The sequence below is a fragment of the Neolamprologus brichardi genome, chromosome 7 (genome assembly GCF_056152115.1).
Source record: "Neolamprologus brichardi isolate AB-2024 chromosome 7, ASM5615211v1, whole genome shotgun sequence".
Classification (NCBI taxonomy): domain Eukaryota; kingdom Metazoa; phylum Chordata; class Actinopteri; order Cichliformes; family Cichlidae; genus Neolamprologus; species Neolamprologus brichardi.
Genome location: NC_142110.1, coordinates 59546069 through 59571533, shown reverse-complemented (window position 1 = coordinate 59571533; position 25465 = coordinate 59546069). Strand labels below are relative to the sequence as shown.

General features: G+C 38.7%; 2 protein-coding genes across 3 annotated transcripts in view; one reads left to right on the top strand and one right to left on the bottom strand.

Moving 5' to 3' along the window:
- The first annotated feature begins 1833 nt into the window (after positions 1-1833).
- ogdhb (oxoglutarate dehydrogenase b) lies at positions 1834-24482 on the top strand. Of its 2 annotated transcripts, XM_006797336.3 has the most exons (23): positions 1834-1885; positions 3195-3593; positions 5419-5607; positions 6917-7010; positions 9306-9421; positions 9634-9788; positions 9920-10066; positions 13509-13599; positions 14430-14609; positions 14704-14832; positions 15165-15344; positions 16085-16237; positions 16804-16906; positions 17102-17230; positions 17328-17478; positions 17675-17802; positions 17993-18171; positions 18591-18662; positions 20467-20592; positions 20674-20746; positions 20826-20989; positions 21279-21433; positions 22959-24481. In XM_006797336.3, exons 2-23 carry the CDS (start codon positions 3360-3362, stop codon positions 23053-23055), a joined length of 3045 nt encoding a protein of 1014 aa, XP_006797399.2. In that variant the 5' UTR covers positions 1834-1885; positions 3195-3359; the 3' UTR covers positions 23056-24481. The 2 variants fall into 2 exon arrangements, with proteins under 2 accessions (XP_006797399.2, XP_087700111.1); XM_087843985.1 differs by lacking the exon at positions 1834-1885 and having other exon boundaries at positions 3310-3593; positions 22959-24482.
- pargl (poly (ADP-ribose) glycohydrolase, like) overlaps positions 24289-25465 on the bottom strand; it is a 16780-nt gene continuing 15603 nt past the window's right edge. The window contains exon 16 of the mRNA XM_006797335.2: positions 24289-24981. Within this exon, the coding sequence (XP_006797398.2) occupies positions 24869-24981 (113 nt within the window). The 3' untranslated portion in view covers positions 24289-24868. The remainder of the gene's footprint in view (positions 24982-25465) is intronic.

Below are 25465 nucleotides of genomic sequence, written 5' to 3'. Positions count from 1 at the left end.
GGCTGCTGTTCTCTGCTCTTAGGTACACCAGCATTGATATTGTGTAATGCCTGTTTTCCTCAATGCGCTTCTAGCATTGCTCAATTTCAGCTCAGGATCTGCCCTTGTATTGTTATTCACTTGTAGCTGAAAGCACACCTTGGGATCTTAGCATGGATCTTTGGAAAACAGGCCATTTCTCCTCTTGGCTTCTGCTATGGAAATCTTGTTGCACTTTCTTATTCATCCAGGACCAGGTTTTTCAACCTGTTATACTGAAAAACAAGAAAAAGACTAGCACACCATAAACAACAACAACAACAACAACAAAATTAAAAAAAATAAAACATCACAAACAGCAGTACAGAACCAGGAACATGTGATCTGTCAGCCTGAAAAGAGACAGAGACACACACGCACACACAAAAAATGATATTCCCAGCATCCATGGGATAGTACCAAGAAACTGATAAAAGTCATGTTTAATTAAAGACTAGATAAGGAGAATATATTTGTGATTTTTACTTTGTCGTTTTATTTAGTATTTTGTTTTCTTTACAAAAAAATGAGGTACAGCAATACTGATAAATTATGATTTGTGTGTGAAATGTTCATGTGATTTATGCCCAGATTTGATTGTTAATGACGTCCATTGTTTTAAAGTACAGAGCCAAACAAGGCAAGAATTCTTCAGAGAAGAGGCAGTCAGCTGATATTTTCTCTGCAGTAGCTTCAGCAAGGCTGAAGATCGAGAAGATTTTTTATTAAAGGAAAGTTTAAAGGGCAAAACTTCTGTTAAAAAATTCTTGGCTTTATTGCCTATTATGTTTGCAATTCATTTAATTAAATAAAGCTTTCGTGAAATGTAAAACATTTTCTGGCAGTGGTGTAAATGCATTTATTCTATTTTGAATACAGTGTGGTAATACTATGTTAATTATTTGTGCTGTGAGATCCAAGTTTACATAATGAAGTGGCTAAAAATCTGTGTCACCACCACCTGAAGTATATGTGTGAATGTCTTTCTTGTCTCCTCTGTGTCTGCCTTTAGTGTTGCAAATACTTCATTAGCATCATGAATTAAGCTGTGTTAAAACACCAATTACATGAATACATATTAACATCAAAGTCAGTGGTGCAGAGGTATCGGAGCCTGTCTGAGAACAAATTAATAAGCTGAGGGTTAAAATGCTTTTTTACTTAAGGTCTGCTTTGAAGTACTTTGATTATATACTGTGAGCCATATGAATTAACCATTTGAGATTTTAATACAAGTATATTTTTCTTCATGAAACAAGATGCGATAATTAGAAATTCTGCTTTTTTACCAACCAGACTGACAACATTGTGACTCAAACGGTGATAGTATCAGCCTTCTACACCAACACATAACTTTTAACACCTCTTTGTTCTTAGAGTTATAGTCATCTCTTGAGTGTTTGTATGTGTACTCGTGCGGTTTTCATCAGTAATGAAATTTACTGTAATCAGAAAAATATATATTTCTATGTAATAAAAAAAACACCACAAAAAAATGGTTTGGGGTTTTTGTTTAAATGTGACTACATTCGAGATGTAGTTATCCATTCATTACATCTCTGCCCACATTAGGCGCATTTTAAACATGCATATCATTTGAGTTGAACAGACAAAACTAACCCTGCGTTCAGCAAGGCCGAGAACACCAGAGAACGAAAACGTTTTCTTTGTTGCTTGCTTAAACAAGTATTTGTATAGAGTTCACTACCAGGACGCTTTATAGCACCGGGAACGAGACAGCGTTCGCGCGCGACACACACGCGCGCGCACAGACTTTAGTCTACGACAGGACCTCTGACTTTCACTCATTTACAACACGGGAGGCTCCGGGGAAGGCGTCAAAAGCACCTACGAGACGGCGGAAAAGGTAACAAACTCGATACAAATGAAGTGTTATCCTAAAAGCTTTATTTAACGGAAAACTTTACTTTGAACCTGATTAATGCTTCATAGTGATAGTACGGTTTTTGAAGTGTTCTTGCTTTGTGTTTGGGATTGTATTTACTGAATGCAGATTTTAAGGTTACAAGGCTTGTTGTCTGTGTTTAGGCTTTATGCCGTCCCTCAGTGAACTTAATTTTACTAAGATTATTTTTTCCTGAAAAGACCCGTTAGATGTGTTGTTAACCCGCGCCAGTGTTATTTTTCTGGGTTTTCGTAACTAAATTCCTCTGTGTTGTCTTACTGCTTAATTTGTTGTCATAGAAACATTCAATTAGATTGCCACAAAATGCTAAAAAGTAATGACTAGAAATACACCAAAAGCCATACATTCTCTTTTTCAGTAAAATCTGCTAAAGGTTAAAGTCCAGGTTTTAGGAACTACTAAGGTGTCTTTAAAAGTGAAAGCTATTATTTTTGACATACTTTGTTGCTTGCTGAAATAAACTGCAACATTTTGCGACCGTTAGCTTTAGGCCTACATTTAATAGGAGTATGTGCATATAGTGTGTGAATAGTGTCCCTATATTGTATAACTTATAATACTGAAAACCATAAGTAAATCTAAGGCTTGAATATGATAGCTAAACGCTGAGTCTTAAACCTTATAACTAAGTCATAGGCCGTATAAACATGGGGCACATCTTGCCTCTAGAGATCCCCCCTAAACCTGCATTTTTCATTAATGGTGAGCAGGGGCCTGGTTGCAAAAGTACTTTTTGTTGTTCACCTTTTAAATATTGACCAAGATTTAGGGGTAAGGAAATCACAAATTGTTAGTCACTTTTCTGTGCTTGTTAGCAACCCTCTGCTTCTTTAGCATGTAATGGTAGACTAGGACTCCTTCCCCAGTCTTTTCTGAAATAATTGAGGCCTTAGTCCATATGTTGCCTATGGTACATATCACATTTTCAGAATTTTGGTATGAAAATGTATTGTAAGTATCAATTCTGGTGACGTACCTATTGGCTACAACCACTTTTTATGCTTCCTGTGGCTGTTATGCAAATTCACATGTCTTTAAAAACTTCACACCACATTTTTAAGTAATCTCTGCAGCTACATATGGCAAAATGCATACTTGAATTTACAACTAGCACTTCATTCACATACAAGTACTGAGAAACTGAATAAAAAATTGTTTTGGCCCTACCATGTGTTTTTCCACTAAAATATATTTAATATTAGCCTTATTGGGTTTGCTCAATTACAAAATCTATATTTGGAATCTGCAGGATCCATTGGACAGTTGAGAGAAGAGAAGGGGCAGTGTCTGCAGATAAGCCAATCTCTCCATTTCAGCAAGCCAGATGGATTTGAAGACAGGAAGCTGCTGATTAGCCTGGAGGATCTCCTTGTCCAGGAGAGTGGTCCTGCAGAACTGTGACTCATCTGCTGCTATGCACCGCTTAAGGACTACGGTTGTAAGGCTTTGGCCTTTAACGGCTGTACAAATGGCCCAGAGCCTATCAAAGCCTGTACCGTTGGCAGTTAAACAGGGCCTAAGGACATCTCAGCCCGCAAGGCACCTGAACACACCTCTAGCTAGTGAACCCTTTCTTAATGGCACCAGCTCTAACTATGTGGAGGAGATGTACTACACATGGCTGGAGAATCCAAAGAGTGTGCACAAGGTATAGCACATTCATCTTTAATTCTGTGTTTGATGTTGTTGTCATTTCTGCAATTATATATGTTTAAAATATGAAACTGCATGTAAAACCAACCAAGTGTCTTGGTCGGCAGAGATGACCTAATAATGAATATATAACAGTGAAAAATAACTCCACTTCCATCAGTTACAGACAGGTATTAGGTTGCCTGGCATGGGACCAAAGTATGATGGTGATTAACCCATAACTGAAAAGGTGACTATGACACAGTTTTTAAATTTGTATAAAGGAGTAGAAATTTATGATGAAATTTAAAAAGATAAACAGAAACAGATTTTGAAAATAAATTGGGATGTTGGTGGTGGCTGGAGGGGAGGTCAAAAAATGGAAAATAATAATAAATAAGTACATAAATAACGACCACATGTAAAGAAAGAAAGTTGACAATTTTACTAAAACTTGAAAATACCAAATTTTCACACATGATCAAGACACAAAATTTTCCACACCTGTACTTCTTGACATGTTGCACAGTGACAATCCACTGAAGACACATTATTAGTGGAAATCCTGGAATTTAGGTGATGGAGCTGCCTGAATAGAGTGTAAAGGATACATGACACACTCAGTGTAAATGCAATAGACAACCTCCTGCACTATTCTCACTTAGGCTATTTTCACTTAGACATCACACAGAGTGTGCACTATGTCTCCAGTCTAAATGATGAAATGCAAAAAAAACTGTAGTTCCTGGAGTGGCAACTTAAAGTTGCCTGCATAAATTAGTCAGTTCACATAGAATTCCATGGTTAAGTGGCCAGCCGAACAACATTAAAAATGTTTATTGTCCAGTCCAGAAAACAATTTTGGGCTCTATTGATAGTTTCCCCCTTTATAAAAACTGCACAGTCTGAGATTTTGTTTTATAACTGATCTTGCCAGTTGAAAGTCAAGTGTGATGTAGTTGTAGCCTATAGCTGGCTCCTAGGCCTTACTGCATCTAATTTGGTCCTGCAGTAAGGTACAGATTATCCAGAAGTTTGTGCTTCCATTGTGGTGAGTACAGCTGTAGTTACTTAACACTAATAAGCAGATATGTGTGGCTGGAGCCATAGTTTCTCAACTTGTTTGGTAGACTTACATGGTACTGTACCCTTGCTTTCCTCTCTGACTCTCCTCCAAAACAAAGTATAGCAGCAACCAAAATGCTTACATTGATAAATTAAAATGTGGATTCCCTTAGTCAGCCTGGGAGAATCACTGTACGCTATGCACTAGGTACATGGTGAAAAGCTCGTAATGTAATGACTTACACTAAACTGCAAGAAGTAGTCACTCTCCTGCCCTCACACGGATATTAACTTGAGGTACAATTCATTCTTAATTTCTACAGGAGTGTGAGTAAACCGCCTTCAAAAAGTTATGTGTTTTCATTTTACCTATACTGATTTTTGTAAATCTTGCCTCATTGCCAGTTATGGCAAATGCTTAATAACATTTCTTGCTGCCAATGGTGTCACAACCAGTTTTTTCCACATAGGGCCAGCTAAGTTCTAATCAGTGCTATATTTGATCAAAATGTTTATTACATAAAATGGATTTGCACAAAATGTACACACACACACACACACACACACACTTGTGTGTCATAATGAATGCTTACCACTCCTTTCCTACTGAAAGGTCAACTTCAGCTGTCTTCAGATGTGCTCCAGATAATAGTGACTTGACTTGACTCTTGCTTAGTAATCACTGTTTAACCTAACTACAATGGTGACAGGCTATTACTTCATGTGACACAGTTAGCATATTGCTGAGTAAACTGTCTCTTTCTTTCTCTATGCAGTCCTGGGATGTGTTTTTCCGTAATGCCAGTGCTGGGGCTCCACCTGGTGCAGCCTATCAGAGCCCACCACACCTCAGTAGGACTTCAGAAAGACTGTCCAGTGCCCAGGCACTGGTGGGGACTCAACCCAGTGTGGAGAAGCTGGTGGAGGATCATCTAGCCGTACACTCACTTATTCGAGCATACCAGGTTAACTGCAACCACACAGAAAATGTTTTGTCTCTCATTATTGTAGAGTTAGGGTTTTGTTTCATTTTAGTTTCTGGAAGTGACACAGACTGTGTTACAAAATGCAAAGATAGTAAAACCCACTTCACATATATCATCAGTTCTCTGCTATAATCTGCAGTGAAATGATAAGGAAGCAAAATTAAAGTAAGCCTTTTCAGTTTATTCATAAAGGAAAAAACAAAAGATTAACAACTTTCAGTCTGGTGTTTTACTCTGACACGGTACACTAAAAGTAATTCTACTTTAGTTCCTTTTGCCATTAACTACTGCATAATATTTTCTTTAGTAGATTGTGGAAAGTGCGAGGCAGGTGTTCAATGCCATGGTCAATAATTAACTTGCTGTTTATAAAACCTTACTTTAAAAAATTGATTTTTCAAAAATTTAGATGACTGATTGTGGACATAGTTTCAGCCTTACATCCTAAATTGGCAATGTTGTGACCTCAGATTCATCTGTAAATTGAATGCTTAGTTTCCATTATTAAGAACCCTCAAATAGACCAAGACTACACCAATGCATTATGCATTATTGGACCATTGTTCATGTAAGTCTGAGTTGATAATGGGATATAAAGAGACAGTTTCTGCCTTTGGAAATTGTGTTAGAAACTCATCAGAATGGGGAGCTGTTGTGTTTTAAAATGACACAAACGTACGTACAGGACCTGTGTACCTTTGTGCCTATATTTTTAAAGGTGCTATTGGCATGATATTCTTACCAGATGTCAATAATAATCCATCCAGTCCACACATACAAATAAAAAACAAACATAGACCCATAAACTATGTGTATTAATAAGAAATGACACAAGGAAAAGTATTGAACTGAAATATATTTACTACTTGAAAATGTTCCCTCTAAGCCTGAAGGAAAAAAGAGGGAACAAACACATGTAAAGGAAGCTCTTAAAACATGTGGTTATCCTAAATGGGTTTTCATCAAGTCAGCAAAAATGCACAGAAAAGAAGACACCAATTAGGGAGGATCAGAAAGACAAACGCAACAATATTGTCATCCCCTATGTAGCAGGTTTATCAGAGAAACTCAGGAGAATCATCTCCAAGCACGACTTGTGTACTTCAGACCCAGCCACACACTCAGACAAAAACTGGTTCATCCCAAAGACAAACTCCTAAACACAAGCTTAACAACATATTATATCATATAACCATTATAATTCCAATTTTCCCAGTGCACCAAAAACAGTAATGGACAGTTTCAGTATCAATAATTGATGCATTGAGCCATATTCCCTTCTGTGTAGGTAAGAGGGCATCACATAGCCAAGCTGGACCCCCTGGACATCAGTTGTGTAGACTTTGACGATGCGCCCTGTACTATTGGTTTCCAGAACGTCGGTGAGAACAATAATCCTGTTAGATGTTTATTCATTTTCTCTTTTCTTTTCCTATTATTTTTATACTTTGATCCTTTATGTCATGATATATTTGATACCTTTATTTGTCCCACTGCTCTTTTATCACTGATCCACTCCTTATGTACCTTCACCGACGCATTTACCCTTTCAGTTTTCTTTATCAATGTGACAACCCTGCTTTCTTATCTTTTAGCCTCCCTCCTCTTTTATTTACTATCACAGGCCCACGCTTTGTGTGTGTGTGTGTGTGTGTGTGTGTGTGTGTCTGTCAGAGAGAAAACGTGAGTGTCAGTGCATGTGCATTTGCCATAAAACATACTTCTTTGATATTATAACTAACTATAACTAATAATAACTGTCTTGCAGCAAGTCACCCATGAAAGAAGGTGTGCTTGTTGGTTCCTGACAACCTTTGCTCAGTGGCCAATGAGGTCAAGCAGGACTTTTACAGGCTTATCTAAGTGTGCTTCAGTAAAATGTTACTATGATTAGATTACAGGCAGAAACTACTTGATTATGTTACATCATCAAAGAAAACAAGGCTAGGTTATGTGCGAGGAAGTTCAGAAAGGCAGAAAAGTCTAAAGATCTCCTATGTAACACGCTGACTGGGATGTATTGGATTAAAAATCCCCCATGATAAGCAGAGTACTCTGCACTAATTTGCTGACAGAGATGTACAAAAAGACATAGATACAACAAGTTGCCCTGCCCCTTGTCTATCTAGTGTTGTCTTATCACGGTTTGGTGTGACGAGGACATTGCATGCTTAGATAAACACAAGCCACTCTGACGTCTTAGACTGTGTCTCTTCACTATATTGGCGCACCATTTGACCAGTAAACTTAACCTACCTTCAGCTTTAGGTACATTGCTTCTCATTATGTGTGGTTTCTGTGATTATAGATTGGAGCTTTAAAAAAGAAGGAGGGAAAAAAAAGCATTGAAAAAATAACAGAGTTATGTATTTATGACAGGTTATCTGTTTCTTTCCAGGCAAGTTATTAGAAAATTACAGACCCATAAAACCAAGCTAAATGAAAAGTTAATATTACATAATGACCATGGTTCAGGAGTTTAAACCATGGATGCTGGTATTAAGGGGTGATTTGCCTGACCTTGTTTGGCGAGTTAATTCAGAGCCTCGGGGTTTTGAGAAAGAAAGCTCTGTCATTTTGAGAATGTAATCAGCTGAGATTTGATGCTGCAGCTGCTGTAAAAGAGCTTTGGCCCCTGATGAATTAAAGGATAAAAAGAGAGATTTGAGATTTTAAGCTAAAATGTTCCTTAAAGGAAGACTTGACCAGTTTAATCCACAAAGATCAAACTGCTTCCGCTGCTTGTGAGATTATGTCAAGAAAACTGCATAATGGGAAATAATGTAATCATCTTGTGTTCAGGTCAGGTTGGAAGAACATATGATATGTCAGTCATTTCTAAATCAAATCAAATCCCTGTACAGCTCAATGCAAATATTATAGACAGTGGTTTAAGTTCATATGGATTCACACAGGGTAAAGATAAAAATCTTTGCAAAAAGAAAAGCATTTTTCAGTCAAAGAAAAATTATTATAGCCACTTAATAAAAAAAAGATTGCAAACCATTGATGTTTCCTTGTGAATGAATTTAATTCATTTTGTTATAATAGTCAAAATGCCAGAGATAAAAAGCAATTTAAAGGCGTGAAAAGTGGCTTTACCCTGAACCTTTGAGTTAGGCAATTCAAAATGCTGTGTACTTTATAAGACATAAGATGTAAAGAAAACCCACAGACATACAAAATTGATAGAACAAAGTGAAATAATTAAAAAATTACCCAAACTAATAAGATCACTAAAAGTTATGTGTAACTGTTGTTTAACTAACAACTCTTCATGCAGAGTCTTCTACCTTAGTGTTTTAGCTGTTGCATTGTTGATCTTTTGAAGCCAAAAGTGTTACATTTGGGCCAGAGGGTGGAAGGCTTGGTTAGGAAGCTGTGTTTACAAACTGAACAGATGTGTCTTCTACATACACAGTTCTAAGTAACAGGCTAATAACAATTTCACTCACCTAAACTGGAATACTATATCTTGGATGGGCTGTATTGTTAAAATGTGAGAAACACTAACACGATACATACGTTTTCTGTCGTCTGTGTATCATTGTTTGTCTGCCTCATTTTTCTATTATAGAAGTTGCCATTTGGTTTTGTCCTATCAATTTCACAGCCTACATATATTGTGCGATGATGGGCTGAAAGAAAGATTTTTAATTTCATTGTTTACACTGCAGGTATTTATGGGCTGGCTGAAAGTGACTTAGATAAGGTGTTCCGGCTTCCCACTACCACCTTCATTGGTGGGAATGAAAGTGCTCTGCCTCTCAGAGAGATCATATACCGCCTTGAGGTAAGGATCATATATATAAATGCTTATTTTTTAAACACAGAATGTGATGATCCAGCGTGTTTGATTTCCAATGTCTTTGTGGTATAGATACCTATATAGATGCTGATATAGATACCCATATATCAGCAGATACACACAGCCAAGAAAAGTTGTAACAGGAACCTCTTTTTTTATCCAAACTAATACAAACATAACTTTTTTTTGTCTCTTAGAGAGCTTACTGTCAACACATCGGTGTAGAGTTTATGTTTATTAATGACATGGAACAGTGCCAATGGATCAGACAGAAGTTTGAGACTCCAGGAGTCATGCAGTGCACTCTGGAGGAGAAGAGGACCCTACTGGCCAGAATGATCCAGTCAACCAGGTGTGTCTGTGATTCTTCACATTCTTAGTACGCCTCAACAAATAACTAAAAGTTTAAAAGGCCTTTCTCAGTCTGATGGAAGTATAAAGTTCCGAGCCACAGTGTGAAACACCACAACCAACTTTTTGCAGGTTTGAGGAATTTCTCCAAAGGAAGTGGTCTTCAGAGAAGCGCTTTGGTCTGGAAGGTTGTGAGTCACTCATTCCAGCCCTGAAGACCATCATTGACAAGTCCAGTCAGAGTGGAGTGGAGAGTGTAATCATGGGAATGCCACACAGGTGCCATGGCTATGAATTTTTCCTTTTGCCTTAACATGTCAGAGTAGGATTGTAGAGAATCAAGGATCAAGGAACAAACTCAAATCACTGACAAAAGTTATAAAAGGTTTATTTACAGAATTATTAGAATAAATACCAGACAGATGAGCTACTGGGCGGGAAATTTTTCCAGCAGGAGTTCTCAAGAAAAGTCTGCAGAAAGGGAGACAGCATATCGATGACCAGCAAATTCAGTTCTAATTCAATTCAATTTTATTTATGTAGCAACAAATCACAAAAACAGCTGCCTCAAGGCACTTTATATTGTAAGATAAAGACCCAACAGTAATAGAGAGGAACTAGAGAAAACCCCAACAATCAGATGACCCTCTATGAGTAAACATGATGGCAACAGTGATAGGGAAAAACTTCCTTTTAACAGGAAGAAATCTCTTCCTATTGCAGGGTAACTAAGGGAAGATCCAGCCCAAATTGTATGCTGTGTTAAAAAGGAAAGTTTTAAGCCTAAAAGTAGAGAGGGTGTCAGGGCTCTGTGTGCAGGCGGATGGAGAGGAGGATCCAAATGCGAGACTCTGAGACTGAATTGAAACTGAGAACCTTAGCTTTATTGCTGGTGATAAACGAAAACATGAACTGAACAATGACACTGAGAACTGAACACACAGGCATAATTCTGAGGGTACAACGCAACACCGAGCACTGGAAAACACATGGCTTATATACACAAGGTAGTAACGAGGGAATCGGCAACAGGAGGGAGACGCAGCTGGGAGAGACCAGGGCTAATGAGACAGGGGGAACAAAGCTGCACACACTAACATAAGACAAAGACTTTCACAATAAAACAGGAAACATGAATCACAACTCAGAGACACTGACTCAACACAGAGAGACAGAAAATGACAAATGGACTGAACTATACATGAAACCACAATTCCATTCCAATTAAACCAAAACATAATAAACTCAAAATACTGGGTCCAACGGACCCAGAACCGTGACAGAGGGTGTCTGTCGCCCAAGTCCAAACTCTGAGCTTATTCCACAGAAGAGAGCCCTGAAAGCTCAAGGCTCTGCCTCCCATTCTACTTTTGAGTACCCTAGGAATCACAAATAAACCAGCAGTCTGAGAGCAAAGTGCTCTTTTAGGGTGATACAGTACTAAAGTAGAGATTTGCCAATATAAAACTCTGAGGCCTTTTTTGTTGGAGATGGTGTTAGAAGTATAGGAGGGGTAGAAGATGGGCAACAACAAAATTCCAGTGCAATACCTCTAAAATGCAGTAAGGTGGAAGTGTTGCAAGTTCCTCTTCTAAATTCTTGCAGGGTCTGGTTCTGAGTTCCTTGAGGGTTTGATTTATCTTGTTTTTTAGTGTGGGTAATCTAGACTCTTGGGGTAATCAGGACCGTGCAACACCAGGCAGAACACATTCCCTCTCAGGCAGAACGGAAAGAAAGGAAACACACACGTAAAGAAAGCTCTTAAATTCACATGAAAGAAGGTCAGAAATCAACCAGGGAGAAACAGAATAACAAATGGAACAACATTGTCATCCCTGCTGTAGCAGGTTTATCAGAGAAATTCAGGATAATTTTTCCAAGCCTGGCATCCCAGTGCACTCCAGACCCAGTCACACCCTCAGATAAAAAGAAAAAACTTGTTCATCCCATGGATAACGCTCCCCTACATACATAGGTCAGAGTGGTTTTACAAGTAAAATACCCAACAATGCAGTGGTGTAAAGCACACAACCTATTCACTGAAGTGACGAATCAAGCTTCTCCATCTGGCAATCCAATGGACAAGCGTGGTTTTGTCAGTTGCCAAGACAACAAAATTTGCCAGACTGCATTGTTCCAAGTGTAAAGTTTCTTGGAGGAAGGTTGTTTTTTTTTTGTTTTGTTTTTTTTGGTGGGCTCGGCCACTTCCAGTAAATGGAATTCTTAATGCTTCAGGATACTAAGATTTTTTGTACAATTTCATGCTTTGTGGGAATAGTTTCAAGGTGCCCCCTTCCTGCTTCAAAATGACTCCATACCACTGGGCAAAGTAAGTTCCATAAAGACATGGAGAGCAGGTTTGGTGCGGAACAACTTTGGTGTGGACTAGCCTGCACAGAGTACTGACCTTAACTTAATAGAACACCTTTGGAATGAATGCAAACCAGGCCTTTTCGTGCACAGTCAGTGTCTGACCTTAAAAATGCACTTCTGGAAGAATGGTCAAAATTGTTATAAACACACTAAACCTTGTGGAAAACCTTCCCAGAAGAGTTTAACCTGTTATAGTGTGACTGCAAAGGGTGGGAAGATATCATATTAAACCCTATGGATTAAGAATAGGATTTCACTCAAGTTCATAAATTTGTGAAGGCAGACAAGCAAATACTTTTGGCAATGTTGTGTAACTCGACAGTTAGCAGCTTGCAGCTACCTACATCATAGTTCTTTTCAGCAGGTGTTAAACGCAGAGTACAACGATGTAGTGTACCGTGTCCACATATTGAGAAAGAAAGGCCCCATGCACCAACACCAGAGCTGAAATAAAACTGTCTATAAGCTTCTGAAATTTTTTTCATCTTCAGCAGTTTACACAAATGTACGGAGCCCCACAGGGGACATGGAAGGAAAAAAAATTAAGACGGACTTTTACGAGATCTCGCAAAAGTTTTGCAAAAGTTTTGCGAGATCCCGCAAAAGTTGAATTCCAACAATGGCGGCAGCTACTTAGTTGTAATATTACTCTTTCTGGGTCACAAAATACACTTTTAAGATATTTTGAGGCGTGAATGTAGTTGTGTAAATGTCAGATATCTGCTCGGTTTACAAGACATCACATATTTGCAAAAGTGCTCCGACATTTTCGGAGATGTATGAAACCTTTGCGAGATCTCGCAAAAGTTTTGCGAGATCTCGCAAAAGTCCGTCTTAATTTTTTTTTTCTCCCATGTCCCCTGCAGGGCTCCGTACAAATGATCCCCACTCTTACTGGTTGGTATTGACTTTTGGTCATACTGGGCAAGTTCAAGTACAAAATGACCAGACTGACCACAAAAAAGACAGCTTCAACTTGGTTCTCAGCTGCTATTCCTCAGGTGCTAGTATAGCCTGACTGAGCTGTATTGGCCCTTCAGAATGGCGAACAGAGGAGCTTTAAGTGCTGTGCTGGAAGTGGAAGGCAGGGAGAACCAAAGGGCAGAATCAGGACAGGAACTACAGCCAGAGGAAGGCTTAGACTTGTTGTTCCATTCCTTGTTTTGTTCATATAGGTGATTGTCTACACAAATAGTGAGAGCCACAAATTCATTAAAACTCTTCAGCTCATCACTGGTAGCCAATTCAAACCTGTTGCATCTCTGTTAGGAATGTGCAGAAATATGTTACAAAGGTAGAATTACTGTATCTTTATTGAAGTGTTTTTATTCCTCTTATGTGTCTTCAGAGGCAGACTGAATGTGCTGGCAAATGTGATCCGGAAGGAGCTGGAGCAAATCTTTTGTCAGTTTGACTCTAAGTTAGAGGCTGCGGATGAGGTTTGAACATTATTTAGTTAGATTCAGTCAAGAGCAATGAAACAGATTTACACAAAAAATATAACTATGACAGTGCTTGTGTTAATGATAACAACTGATGTTTGGAAAATGTGTTTAGGCACATGAACTTTAAAAATGATTGACACTCTTTAGCTGAGAAAGCCTCTTTTTTCCAACCAGAGGGTATCAATAGTAACTATGATGGGGTCCAGTTAAAAGTCGGGTCCAAATTAGTAGTGCTCCCCATCTGTCACACAGAGACAGCAAAGAGGTGGTACTAACTGTAAACTCAGGAGAGGTGAAAGATAGCTGTTATTAAGAAAATGTTATGTAATCAAAATCAAACAAAAGTGCAATCAAAACCTGAGAAAAAAACAAAGTAAGACACCCGTTCAGCTTTTCAGCAGTTCTCATTCACTGCAATTATGACTTACACAAGTACGTTGGTTAGGTTAGTAGTTAAGAACAAGCTAAAAAGCCAATGCAATTATTAAAATATGTGACCTGCCACATGTATTTAACTCTAGCATATTAATTCAACTGTAGACTGATGGTTGCAGAATGCTGAGGTATATCTAAAAAGGGAACATGCAGTGGCACAGCACCTTCCTAAAATATAAATTTATTACATTAAGTGCTATATTACTATGTTTTTATAGATCAATAAAAGTAGCAGATTATTATGTTGGGTTATTAAATTCAGGTTAACATTAGCTCCACCTGCAATATTAAAAATGTGTAGGCCGTCTATTGAATAGCACATGTGCACATATGTTCTTAATAAAAATAAATAAAGATGAAAGGTTCAGCATCTGACTTTGTGCTCTCAGGGTTCTGGCGATGTGAAATATCACTTGGGGATGTATCACAGGAGGATGAACCGGGTCAGTGACAAGTACATGACATTGTCTCTCGTGGCAAACCCCTCCCACCTGGAGGCCGTTGATCCAGTGGTGCAGGGAAAGACCAAAGCTGAGCAGTTCTACTGTGGGGACACTGAGGGAAAGAGAGTATGTTGAATTTTTTTCTTTACCATATAAACAGAAGACAATGTCTCCATGGATGTTTTCCAGTATGTTTGCATTTTGGTGAATCATTTTGCAGGTGATGTCTATTCTCCTTCATGGCGATGCTGCATTTGCAGGTCAGGGTATAGTGTATGAGACATTCCACCTGTCTGACCTGCCATCCTACACCACACATGGTACAATACACGTGGTGGTCAACAACCAGGTATGGACTGTTCGATTCAGTTTGTTAGGTTTAGAATTCTTTCAGCACTTATCAAGTTTATGTTATGGACTGGTATTTCAACAAATAGATCACTTAATGGTTATAATAATAATAATGGTTTTGTAACTGAATTAGTTTTCCCCAGATAAAACTAGGCTTCTGGAGTATGGATTATTGAATATACACTAAAAGTACTTTTGAATTGACCATAATACTGTGTATTTAACACTGTGTGTGAATTGCTGGAATTGCAGTTCCAGGAGTTAAAATGAGCACAGTGTCATAACTGTAACTGGTTTTAATATACATGTGTGTTACTCTTGCCCACATAGATTGGCTTTACAACAGATCCCAGGGTGGCTCGTTCATCTCCGTACCCAACCGATGTAGCTCGAGTGGTCAATGCACCCATCTTTCACGTTAACGCAGATAATCCAGAGGCTGTGATGTATGTGTGCAAAGTTGCAGCTGAATGGAGGAACACATTCCATAAAGATGTCGTTGTAGACCTGGTAAATATGCTCGTTATTATAACTTTTTGTTAACCACCAAGTAAAATGACCCTGACTGAAACTGCTGTTATTTAAGAAAAAATACTTTGAAAACAGGAAACACTTTTACTAACTATAACCCAAAATAATGAAAGTAAACCTGTGAACAAAGCATAAAGTAGGAGTAAGCATGTTTCCAACATCTAAAAAGGGCATTAAGCCCCATCTGGCCTTACTAAATCGAGGTAAAAACTTTAAAAGTGAGGAGTTTAGAATAATGGGTAGTAGTAGTTTACAATCAGGTGAAGCATGATGATACCCTAATGGCAACAAAAAATAGAATAGATTAGAATAGAATAGCCCTTTATTATCATTGTACATGTACAATGAAATTGTGGAAAATGAAATATTCATGCTCAGGGTGCGTTCAGAAAAGGCTAGAATACCTGTTGCTATCTCAAGGATTAGTTGGTTGCTAAAAGAAGCAACGTCTATTTGCTTCACTTATCTTCCAGTTATCTTAGACTTTAACAATACTGTGTGGATGTGAAATGAGCCAGTAGAAGAAAAAATAATAGATTCAAAAGACTGATTAAAATGATAGCTGGTGGGATCAGCTGTGTCATTTAAATGGACTGTCACTTTACTGCACTGTGCCAACGAGCGAGCCAGTCAGTACTGATATACTAAATTTTCATACAGCATACAGGGTCAAATAGGTGATCAGAAAAACAAACATAAACATTTGCCTCTTCACTCAGGTGTGTTACAGACGGAACGGACATAATGAGATAGATGAGCCCATGTTCACACAGCCGCTGATGTACAAGCGCATCAAGAAGCAGAAAGGAGTCCTGCAGAAATTTGTTGAAAAACTCATTGATGAAGGAGTCGTCACAACTCAAGAATATGAGGTAAAGCTACCTGCACACCTGTGCTGTAGATGGTTATGAAGCATGCACATTGTAGACAAAGACACAATATAACTTATTCTGACCTCCAAGTGGATTTGATTTTCGGCTGCTGTTTTAAACTCTATCACACATTTAGCTTGAGCTTACTCTGTCCGAAGATGATGATCATTGTCAGGATTTTATACCAAAGGAAAAAGCTCAGCTAATTCTTTGAGACTGATCAAGTAACACACAGATTTCTCATGTGGACAGCTGTCACTGACAGTCAACTCCAGTCTATATGACGTAATGGGCAATCTCAGCAGGTTGAGCGTTAAAGTGTGAATTTTAGAGAGCCATTCAAGAGAGTTAACCTCAAGTTTTCTGAAAATCTTGTGAATGCTAAAACTTGAAAAAGGAAGTCACTTAGGATTTTGTAATTACCATAGGTGTGTCTACTAGGAGGCTGCCGCCAGTATTTTACTTATACTGTTGCTATCAGTTACTAGATTAAAAATCACAATGAAGATAAAAAGAAAGACTAAATTTTTCTCATTAGATGCCCAACTTGCATTGATCTCTTGCAGGAGGAAGTAGCCAGTTATGACAAAATCTGTGAGGAAGCTTACACTCGCTCCAAAGATGAAAAGATCGTACACATCAAGCACTGGCTAGATTCACCCTGGCCCGGTACGACTACATGTTGTTAATGAAGCTAAACCATTTCTGTGTGTTGTTTTTTTTAACTCCCTATTTTGTCAATAAATTAACATTAAACACAATAAATTAAGACAGAATACAATGAATACAACTGAATACACAGAATATTTTTGAATCTTGGGCAAGAAGGACATCACTAATGCTTTTGTGTGTCTGTGTATTTAGGCTTTTTCACACTGGAGGGTCAACCTAGAAGTATGACCTGTCCTTCGACTGGCATCAGTGAGCAAGCGCTCAGCCACATTGGCAACATTGCTGCATCTGTCCCAGTGCAGGATTTTGCTATACATGGAGGTGCCCTCATGTCTCATGTGACAAAAATGAAGATCCACTGAATGTACTTTCAAGCTGTTTTAGACCTGGATTTTCTGCATTGGTGTTCATGTTGTAGGGTTGAGTCGTATCCTAAAGGGACGTGCAAATATGGTGAGCCAGCGAGTGTGTGACTGGGCTCTAGGGGAGTATATGGCCTTTGGCTCTCTGCTCAAGGAGGGAATCCATGTGCGTCTCAGTGGTCAGGATGTGGAGAGGGGCACGTTCAGGTAAGAAATAGATGTACTATCTATGTACATATTTATGTAGCCAACTTCCTAAGAATAAAATATCAAGAGGTGATTGCATCTAAATCTCTTTGACCTGTGCTTGTATTAATTTCTTCACCTGCATCTTATCTCTGAATTGAAAAAAAAAGGACAAACTCAGTCATACCACTCGTTTTTTTCTGGTTATATTTCACAGCCATCGACACCATGTTCTTCATGACCAAAATACTGACAAAAGGATGTGCATCCCAATGAATTATATCTCCAATAATCAAGCTCCTTACACTGTGTGTAACAGCTCTCTATCTGAATATGCAGTGCTGGGTAGGTCACATAAACACAATAAAGGCTTCTAAAGTACCAAAATCTGGTGCATTTTGCATGATTCTTTGCCTACCTCTCTCTCTTCCACAGTGCCTTAAGTACAGTATTTCACAGTTGAAGTGTCACTTTTCAATTTGCTGGCATGTTTCAACATCAAGGCTTCTGTTTCATTCTTCTCTCCCATGTGCAGGTTTTGAATTAGGCTTTGCTATGGCCAGTCCCAATGCACTGGTTCTATGGGAGGCCCAGTTTGGAGACTTTCACAATACAGCCCAGTGCATCATTGATCAGTTTATCAGCTCGGGACAGACCAAGTGGGTCAGACAGAATGGCATAGTGTTGTTGCTTCCTCATGGCATGGAGGGAATGGTAAGAATTTAATCTACCACATTCCACATGTATCTCATTTTGATTTGTCTCACCATCAGAGTTTGGGATTGTATTACCACCTTATAATGCAACGCCTGCCTTGTATCGATGTCTTCTTGATTTTACGAATTGTTATATTTTTAATACCATTCTATGGGCTTGCACTGTCAGAGCACAAATCACTTATTTCTCTGTGTGAAACTGTGGGGTACTGTGTTGTACTGGAACAAAATGTTTATTCTGTCCATGGTAGTAAAATTATTTTGATGCAAATGAAAGGACATCTATTGATACATAGTGCCTTATGTGTTACTAATAAACTTGAGATCTGCAATATCACATATAAACAAACCTTAAATACACTACAGGAAAGAAAACTGCATCACATTTGTATTGCTTCCATTTCGTTTTCGTCACAGGGTCCAGAGCACTCATCTGCACGCCCTGAAAGATTTCTACAGATGTGCAATGATGACCCAGATGTTTTCCCTGTGAGTTTGTGTCAGAATGTCATTAAGGAATCATAGTCTGTCAAGTAAATGATTTTCAAGTCTGAAAAGAGAAGGAATTTCAGAAGTTAAATCAGCCTTCTTTTTAATGGCCAGCAGGGGGAACTCTACAGCCAAAAACAGTCTGTCTATCTAGGGCAGGGGTCAGCAACCTTTCACACTCAAAGAGCCATTTTGACCCGGTTTCCACGCAAACGAAAACACTGGGAGCCACAAATACTTTTTGACATCTAAAATGAAGATAACACTGTATATATAGTTTTTTACCTTTATGCTTTGTGTGAACAACTAAGGTGTGTTGCTTATGAAATCCATGAAGTGCTACAGAGAAAGTTACAATTTATTTATGTAATTAACACATTTTGAACTCTTAGAGAAATATAACAAAAGGAAAGACACCAACCTGAACTAAAATGATCCAGCAAACAAAAACTGTTGTGAGCCGCCACCCTTATATAGCCTTTGGGCTTTTGGAGCCTTGACCTTACTTTTAAAAAATAATTGGAAAAAAGCACTATGCTGCTAAAAAATTAAAAATAGATATTTGCAAAATTCTGCCTAAATATTACCTGGTTAATGTTTGTGGCAAGTTGTGGTCTGCAGGGGAGGCGGACGCACCTGAGCAGCACCCGCAATCACGCCTTAACATCTGTGCTATCTATGCTGTTGTTGGTATGTGTCGGGCTGTGAGCTGAAAAGCTACAGCTGGCTGTGTGCGTACAGCAACCGTGTGTGAAAAGTGGTCGATAAAGAGATGCTGAAAAGCGTGTTCATGGAAACAGCGTCGGGTCTGCCGTGGTGTGTTTACAATGGAACTTCTGCTCCCGAACCTCTGTGCACAGCATCTGCAGATCGGGGCTGTACAAAGTCACTTTCATCTTTACGCAGGACTGTAAGCTGTCATCTGTGAGGCGTGAGCGGTGTTTGTTTTTAACATAGTTCACGGTGGAGAACAGCTGCTGACATTATGTGGATCCGAAGATCCATAATTGGCCTACCTGGGGTTTAAAGTGTCGATAAATGCACGCGTTTCGGCGGGTACACCGGCTTCCGCGAGTGTGACGCTTATTTTGAGCGATGAAAAAATAATAGAAAATAATTTTATTTTTATATTTAAATATCACAATAATCTTCCAATTTAGAACTATAAGTTAAAAAAGAACTAACATAAATAAAATACACTTCAGCTAAATACTTCTAATTTATTTTCCCAAACCACGCGGAGCCGCACTATAAGGACTAAAGAGCCGCATGCGGCTCCGGAGCCGCAGGTTGCCGACCCCTGATCTAGGGAATCTATGACCTAAGTAAACATACAACATTATGTTCATTTTGTGCATTTTGAGCATGCTTTTGTGTAAGCCTGTGTCATGGTTGATATGTTTCTCGGTTATATCAGTCCTTAATCAGCCCATCTGGTTTTAAAACACTTAGTTCAGCTAGAGGCTTCAAAAGCAAAAACAATGGGTGGCATCACAGTAACTATGTATGTTAAGGACAGAGTGGAACATGCAGTGCAGGTTGGATTTGTATTTTGCCACAATTAAAACCATCTTTCTGTTTTTTCTTTGGACTCATTAGTAATTTTCCGTCCTCTTCTGTCTTTGTCAGAGTCATATTTTTTATTTGATTAATTTACCTTAGTACCTAAACAAATTAAATAATTGGAACAAATAATTCTGTTTGTCATCAGGTTTTCTTATCTTTTTTAATCTTCCACGTAAAATTTTGTATTTTGTATTGTAATTTCTGGTTGTTTTTTTTTTACTTCATTGTATGTTGGCAGAAACTGTCTGAAGACTTTGCCATGCATCAGCTTTATGACTGTAACTGGATTGTTGTGAACTGCTCTACTCCTGCAAACTACTTCCACGTTCTCCGCAGACAGATCCTGCTGCCTTTCAGGAAGCCCGTAAGAGATATATACCAAAACATGCAAGATAAGAGTCAATTGAAATTATGAACATGTTCTATGCTCTGTCTTTAATCGCAGCTCATAGTACTAACTCCAAAGTCGCTGTTGCGCCACCCTGAGGTTAAGTCCAGCTTTGATGATATGCTCCCAGGTGAGTACAGATCAAAAAAGTGCAAAAGAACTTTTAAAATATTTGGTTATTTTCTGTTTTTATGATTTCTGTCATGCAGGCACACATTTTAGGCGTCTAATCCCAGATAATGGGCATGCAGCCACCAACCCTGAGAAGGTGAAGAGACTAATTTTCTGCACCGGCAAGATTTACTATGACCTGACCCGGGAACGCAAGAACAGAGGCATGGAGGAAGCTATTGCTGTTGTACGCATCGAGCAGGTAATCAGTGTTTTGGTAAAACTGTTCAGAGTGTAAGTCTGTAAAAAGCTGAATCTGAGACTGTGGAGTGACTCGTTTAGTCTAATGTCAAGGCAATTTCACACTTCACATACTTCACTGCCGTACAGGTAAAACAATGGTGGCATGGCCTTATAGTGTGCAGTATTTGTCTGCCTTAAGTCAATCACAGCACCTTGTTAGGCAACACCGCACAGACTTCCACACCAAAAGTAGCAGAAACTTGAGTGTTCATTCCAACCACATTGTGGCATCTTTCTTTTTTTGGCAGCTGTCACCATTCCCCTTTGATCTGGTGAAAGAAGAGGCTGATCACTATCCAAATGCAGATTTGGTTTGGTGTCAAGAAGAGCACAAAAACCATGGCTACTATGAATATGTCAAGCCCCGTATCAGCACCACCATCGGTCACACACGCCCCGTCTGGTAAGTTTGACTTCAGCTGACTGTACACCTGAAGACAGGGCAGTATACCAGTCCATTTACCAATATGTTCACTATTGTTCATCTCCACATGTCTAAACCACCATGCTTGCCTCACTAACTTTGTCTTTAAACCCTCAATCTAAACTGTCCCTCTGATATATCTAATCGAGTCCATTCTGGTCTTTTTGGTTGTGTCCCAAACCATACATCATAACAGGTCTTACTAGTCTTGTAAAACTTCCCTTTCATTTGTGCTGCCATTCTTCTGTCACATATCATACCTGATTTATCGTCCTTCTGATATAATCATTTCTAATCCTGTTCAACTCTGCCTTTTGTTTTTGTTTTTTTAGTGCCACCCAACTATAAAACTTAGCAGGTCTGTCTGCCATCTATTAAACATTTCCTTTCATTCTTACTGCTATCCTTCTGTCATACTCCCTGACTCTTGCCTCCACTCACTGCACCCCACCTGCACTCCTATCTTCACCAGTCTTGTGGATTATAACTTGCTTTGGATGGTTGACCCCAGATATTTAAACTCATCCACCTTCACTGTTACACTTGTCTCTTTCTAATTCACACACATGTATTCTTCATGTACCTTCTTCTCCCCAGTGCATACCTCTGCAGACTCTCATTCCCCTGCTACCTACTTTCACTACAGGCCATAATGTCAAACATCATAGTAGACACAGCCTGAACTCATCTGTCAACCTGTCCAAGACCAATACAAAAATGAAGGCGCTCAGTGCCAATCCCTGATGTAATCTCAGTCCCACCCTGAACCCATCTGCATCTTCTACCACACACCTCACCACTGTCTTGCATGTCCTGCACTTGCCTCACATATTTCTCTGCTATTCCTGACTTTGTAGTACAGTATCACATTTCCTCTTGGCACTTATATGCTTTATCTAGAGCTACAAAGACACAGTGCAACTCCTTCTGACCTTCACTCTTTTGTGGCACACTGCTGCTCACTGATAGTCACCTGTCTTTGTCTTCATGGTCATCAGTTTTTATTTATTTGCACATTTATCGAATGCTTTTTTTTTTCTTTCTTTTTTTTTAAACAAAACAAAAAACATTCACACACACTATCAGTATACTTGGGCACATGGACAGGAGGATCCAGGGTTTGATCCCCTGACATTTTGACTGGTAAATGGATCACCCTACCACCTAAGCTACAGCCATCCTGCAGGACACATTGAATTGCATCATGAGCAGTGATATTATAGTAAACAGGAGTGAGAACTCCTACATCATTTAGAGGCCATGTCAGTACACAAACACACAGCAGACTTTTAATGTTGTGACTTTTAAATATTGAATAAACTCATAGTCTCATTCCACTGTTCTTCACTCATTTTTTGTGTTTAATTTACTCCCAAAAAGAGGAAAAGGCATCTGTAAACAAAAAAAGAAAAACCCGTAAACCAGGTTAAAGGTGATTGTTATTGGCAGTATTGTTCTTTTTTTTAATGTGTGTGTGTGTGTGTGTGTGTGTGTGTGTGTGTAGGTATGCTGGTCGCGAGGCTGCAGCAGCTCCAGCCACTGGAAACAAGCACACTCACAAGATGGAGCTGCAATATTTGCTGGACACAGCACTGAACTGAATATACATTGATACTAAGGGCTGATGATCTCCTACCACTCTGGGATCTAGCCTATCTGCAGAGCTTCAGAGAATCCAGGCTGGCTTCACCATTTTCCAGAAATTTTACGTCAGTGTGTTTTTACTTCAGTATTTTTACAGATTAGAATTGTAAACAGGTGTAATCTTAAAACACACAATGACTTTTAACACTATTACCAACTATTACAATCTCATGTTTACAGTGAAGGACGCCACTAGAGAAAACTCTTATGATATGCCTGTAATCCATCTGTGAATTTAGACAAATTACAGTTTTAAGACTGTAATATTTTATTTGCTTATATTCAGTCAGATAATTAATCCAGATCAAATCTTCAAATAATATTGATGTGTGGTATACTGTTTTGGGTCAAACAATCAGAAACATTCCCCAAAAGTTGATTCTGTTCATCTGGACCTAGTGTTTTCAGTGGGAGATACATTTCCTTCAGTGGTGCTAGTTTCAGTCATTGTGCAAATGTACTGTTTATAAAATTGGGGAAACCTGCAGTCAGCTGAGACTGAAGAAGTCACTTGGATGAGTGACGAAATGTTTCTCCCACCAAAAACGCCACGTCCAGGTGAACAGAATCAACCTTTGGAGATTTACAAAATCAGAAACATTAATGATGTTCATATTTTAATTAAGAAAAGGAGGATAGTTATTTTCTGGCATTTTAGCACATTTGCTCCAGAGTGGCTCCAACAGATTTCACAAACAACATCACAGGTCTGTGGTCCAGAAAAGTGCAGTCCTAAGTATAAAGAACTAACTTGTATTTTTATTATTATTATACATATTCTGTTTTCATTGTTCTCGGCAAATAAAGCTTTTTGAATAGTCCTGCTTTTGCTGTTCAATATTTCACAAATAGATAATTTACAATTTTGCACTTTTTCTTTTATACATGTAATCAAGAAGTCTGTCACCATTGTAACCAAAGATCTTCTAAATACTCAAGATCTCCCAATCATGCTCACGAGAAAGCCCCGAATAGAATTTCTAGATTAACCTCATTTTTCTTTTGGACATTTTCTTTATACTTTCACTTCTTTCTAAAGAGTAGAGATAAGAATTCACAATGAGTCACTTCAGAATGCAAGGAGCTGCCTCTTGATCACCGTCATCTTTACCCACCACAACCAGCATACATGGCATACAAGATGGCTCAGGTGCAATTGTAGTCTTGCAGCAACATTAATATGATGTTGCAGGATCAACACAGTGCTATCACATACACCACATGGACAAACAGAGGCAAAAGAATGTAGTGGACATGAAATGGAGTACTCTGAAAAATATATCCCAGTCTTATTGTGCAAATAGTGTTTTATTAAGGTAACTATCCATGTGTATTTTGTGTATTTGTTAACAAATGTATGCAGCATCTCAAATACTGAAAGTTTCTTTCAGTCTAGTATTAAATAAAATTCAACACAAACTGGCAATAAACTGTCATATAAGTAATTTAATGAGATTGCAAAATTACAAGAAATTTCAAGAATTATGTCTGCAGTTTTTGTATTTTATCTTCAGAATGTCTGGCAATGATCTCAAATGTAAATTTTAGCATAAAGCAGATTAGACCACTGTGCTAACTCTCAAAGCACACACCAAAATTATGCTATTTGGATGTTTATTTTGTTCCTGGCTGCTACTGTATAGTTAATTATCACGTAAACAAAGCACTTCAAAATAATTGTCTTCTCAAAATGATTAAGTAGCTCAGTATTTTCTTCTGTTATAAAAACTACCCTCCAAGATTTTAGTGCAAATGTGGATACAGACTTCTTTACAGATGACTCTTGGAGTTTCTGATGTTTTTGTCGATGAAGTCAAACAGATCCACATGTGGATCACAGTGCTTGGCAGAGCTAAAGTCATGCAGATGTTTGTACAGTGTCCCTGTCAAAAAGGAATAAAAAGGTATATTAGAAAAATTAAAGAAACACCACTTTTTACAGCCAAATTCTGAAAAGTTATATCTTAAAAAAATTGGCATTCAGCTCTAAATAATTAAAGAACACAACATAGTTTAATTCTGATTATAAGGGTGTGGTTCTTGGAGAGGTAGAACAGAGGGCTGGTTTTCTTGGTGTTATTGACTAAGTTTAGTTTACCTAGCTACTAATGTAACAGGTCACTAAAGCCAACATGTGGCAGGCGTGTGGCCTCCTCTGGCTCTGCTGCAATGTGGGGGGGGGGGGTGTTACGGTAAGCTCACAGGGCGGTGCCGGGAGGTCGGAGGGCACAGGTGAGAAGGATTACAATTAATGAACTCGGTCTCCCTTTTAGTGTCTGGAGTCAGGAAGGAGCGGTGTGTGGTGTGGGAAGTAGCTAGAAAGCGGCTGTGACCAACAATCGAAAGCTGTATGGGTCCTAATCACTT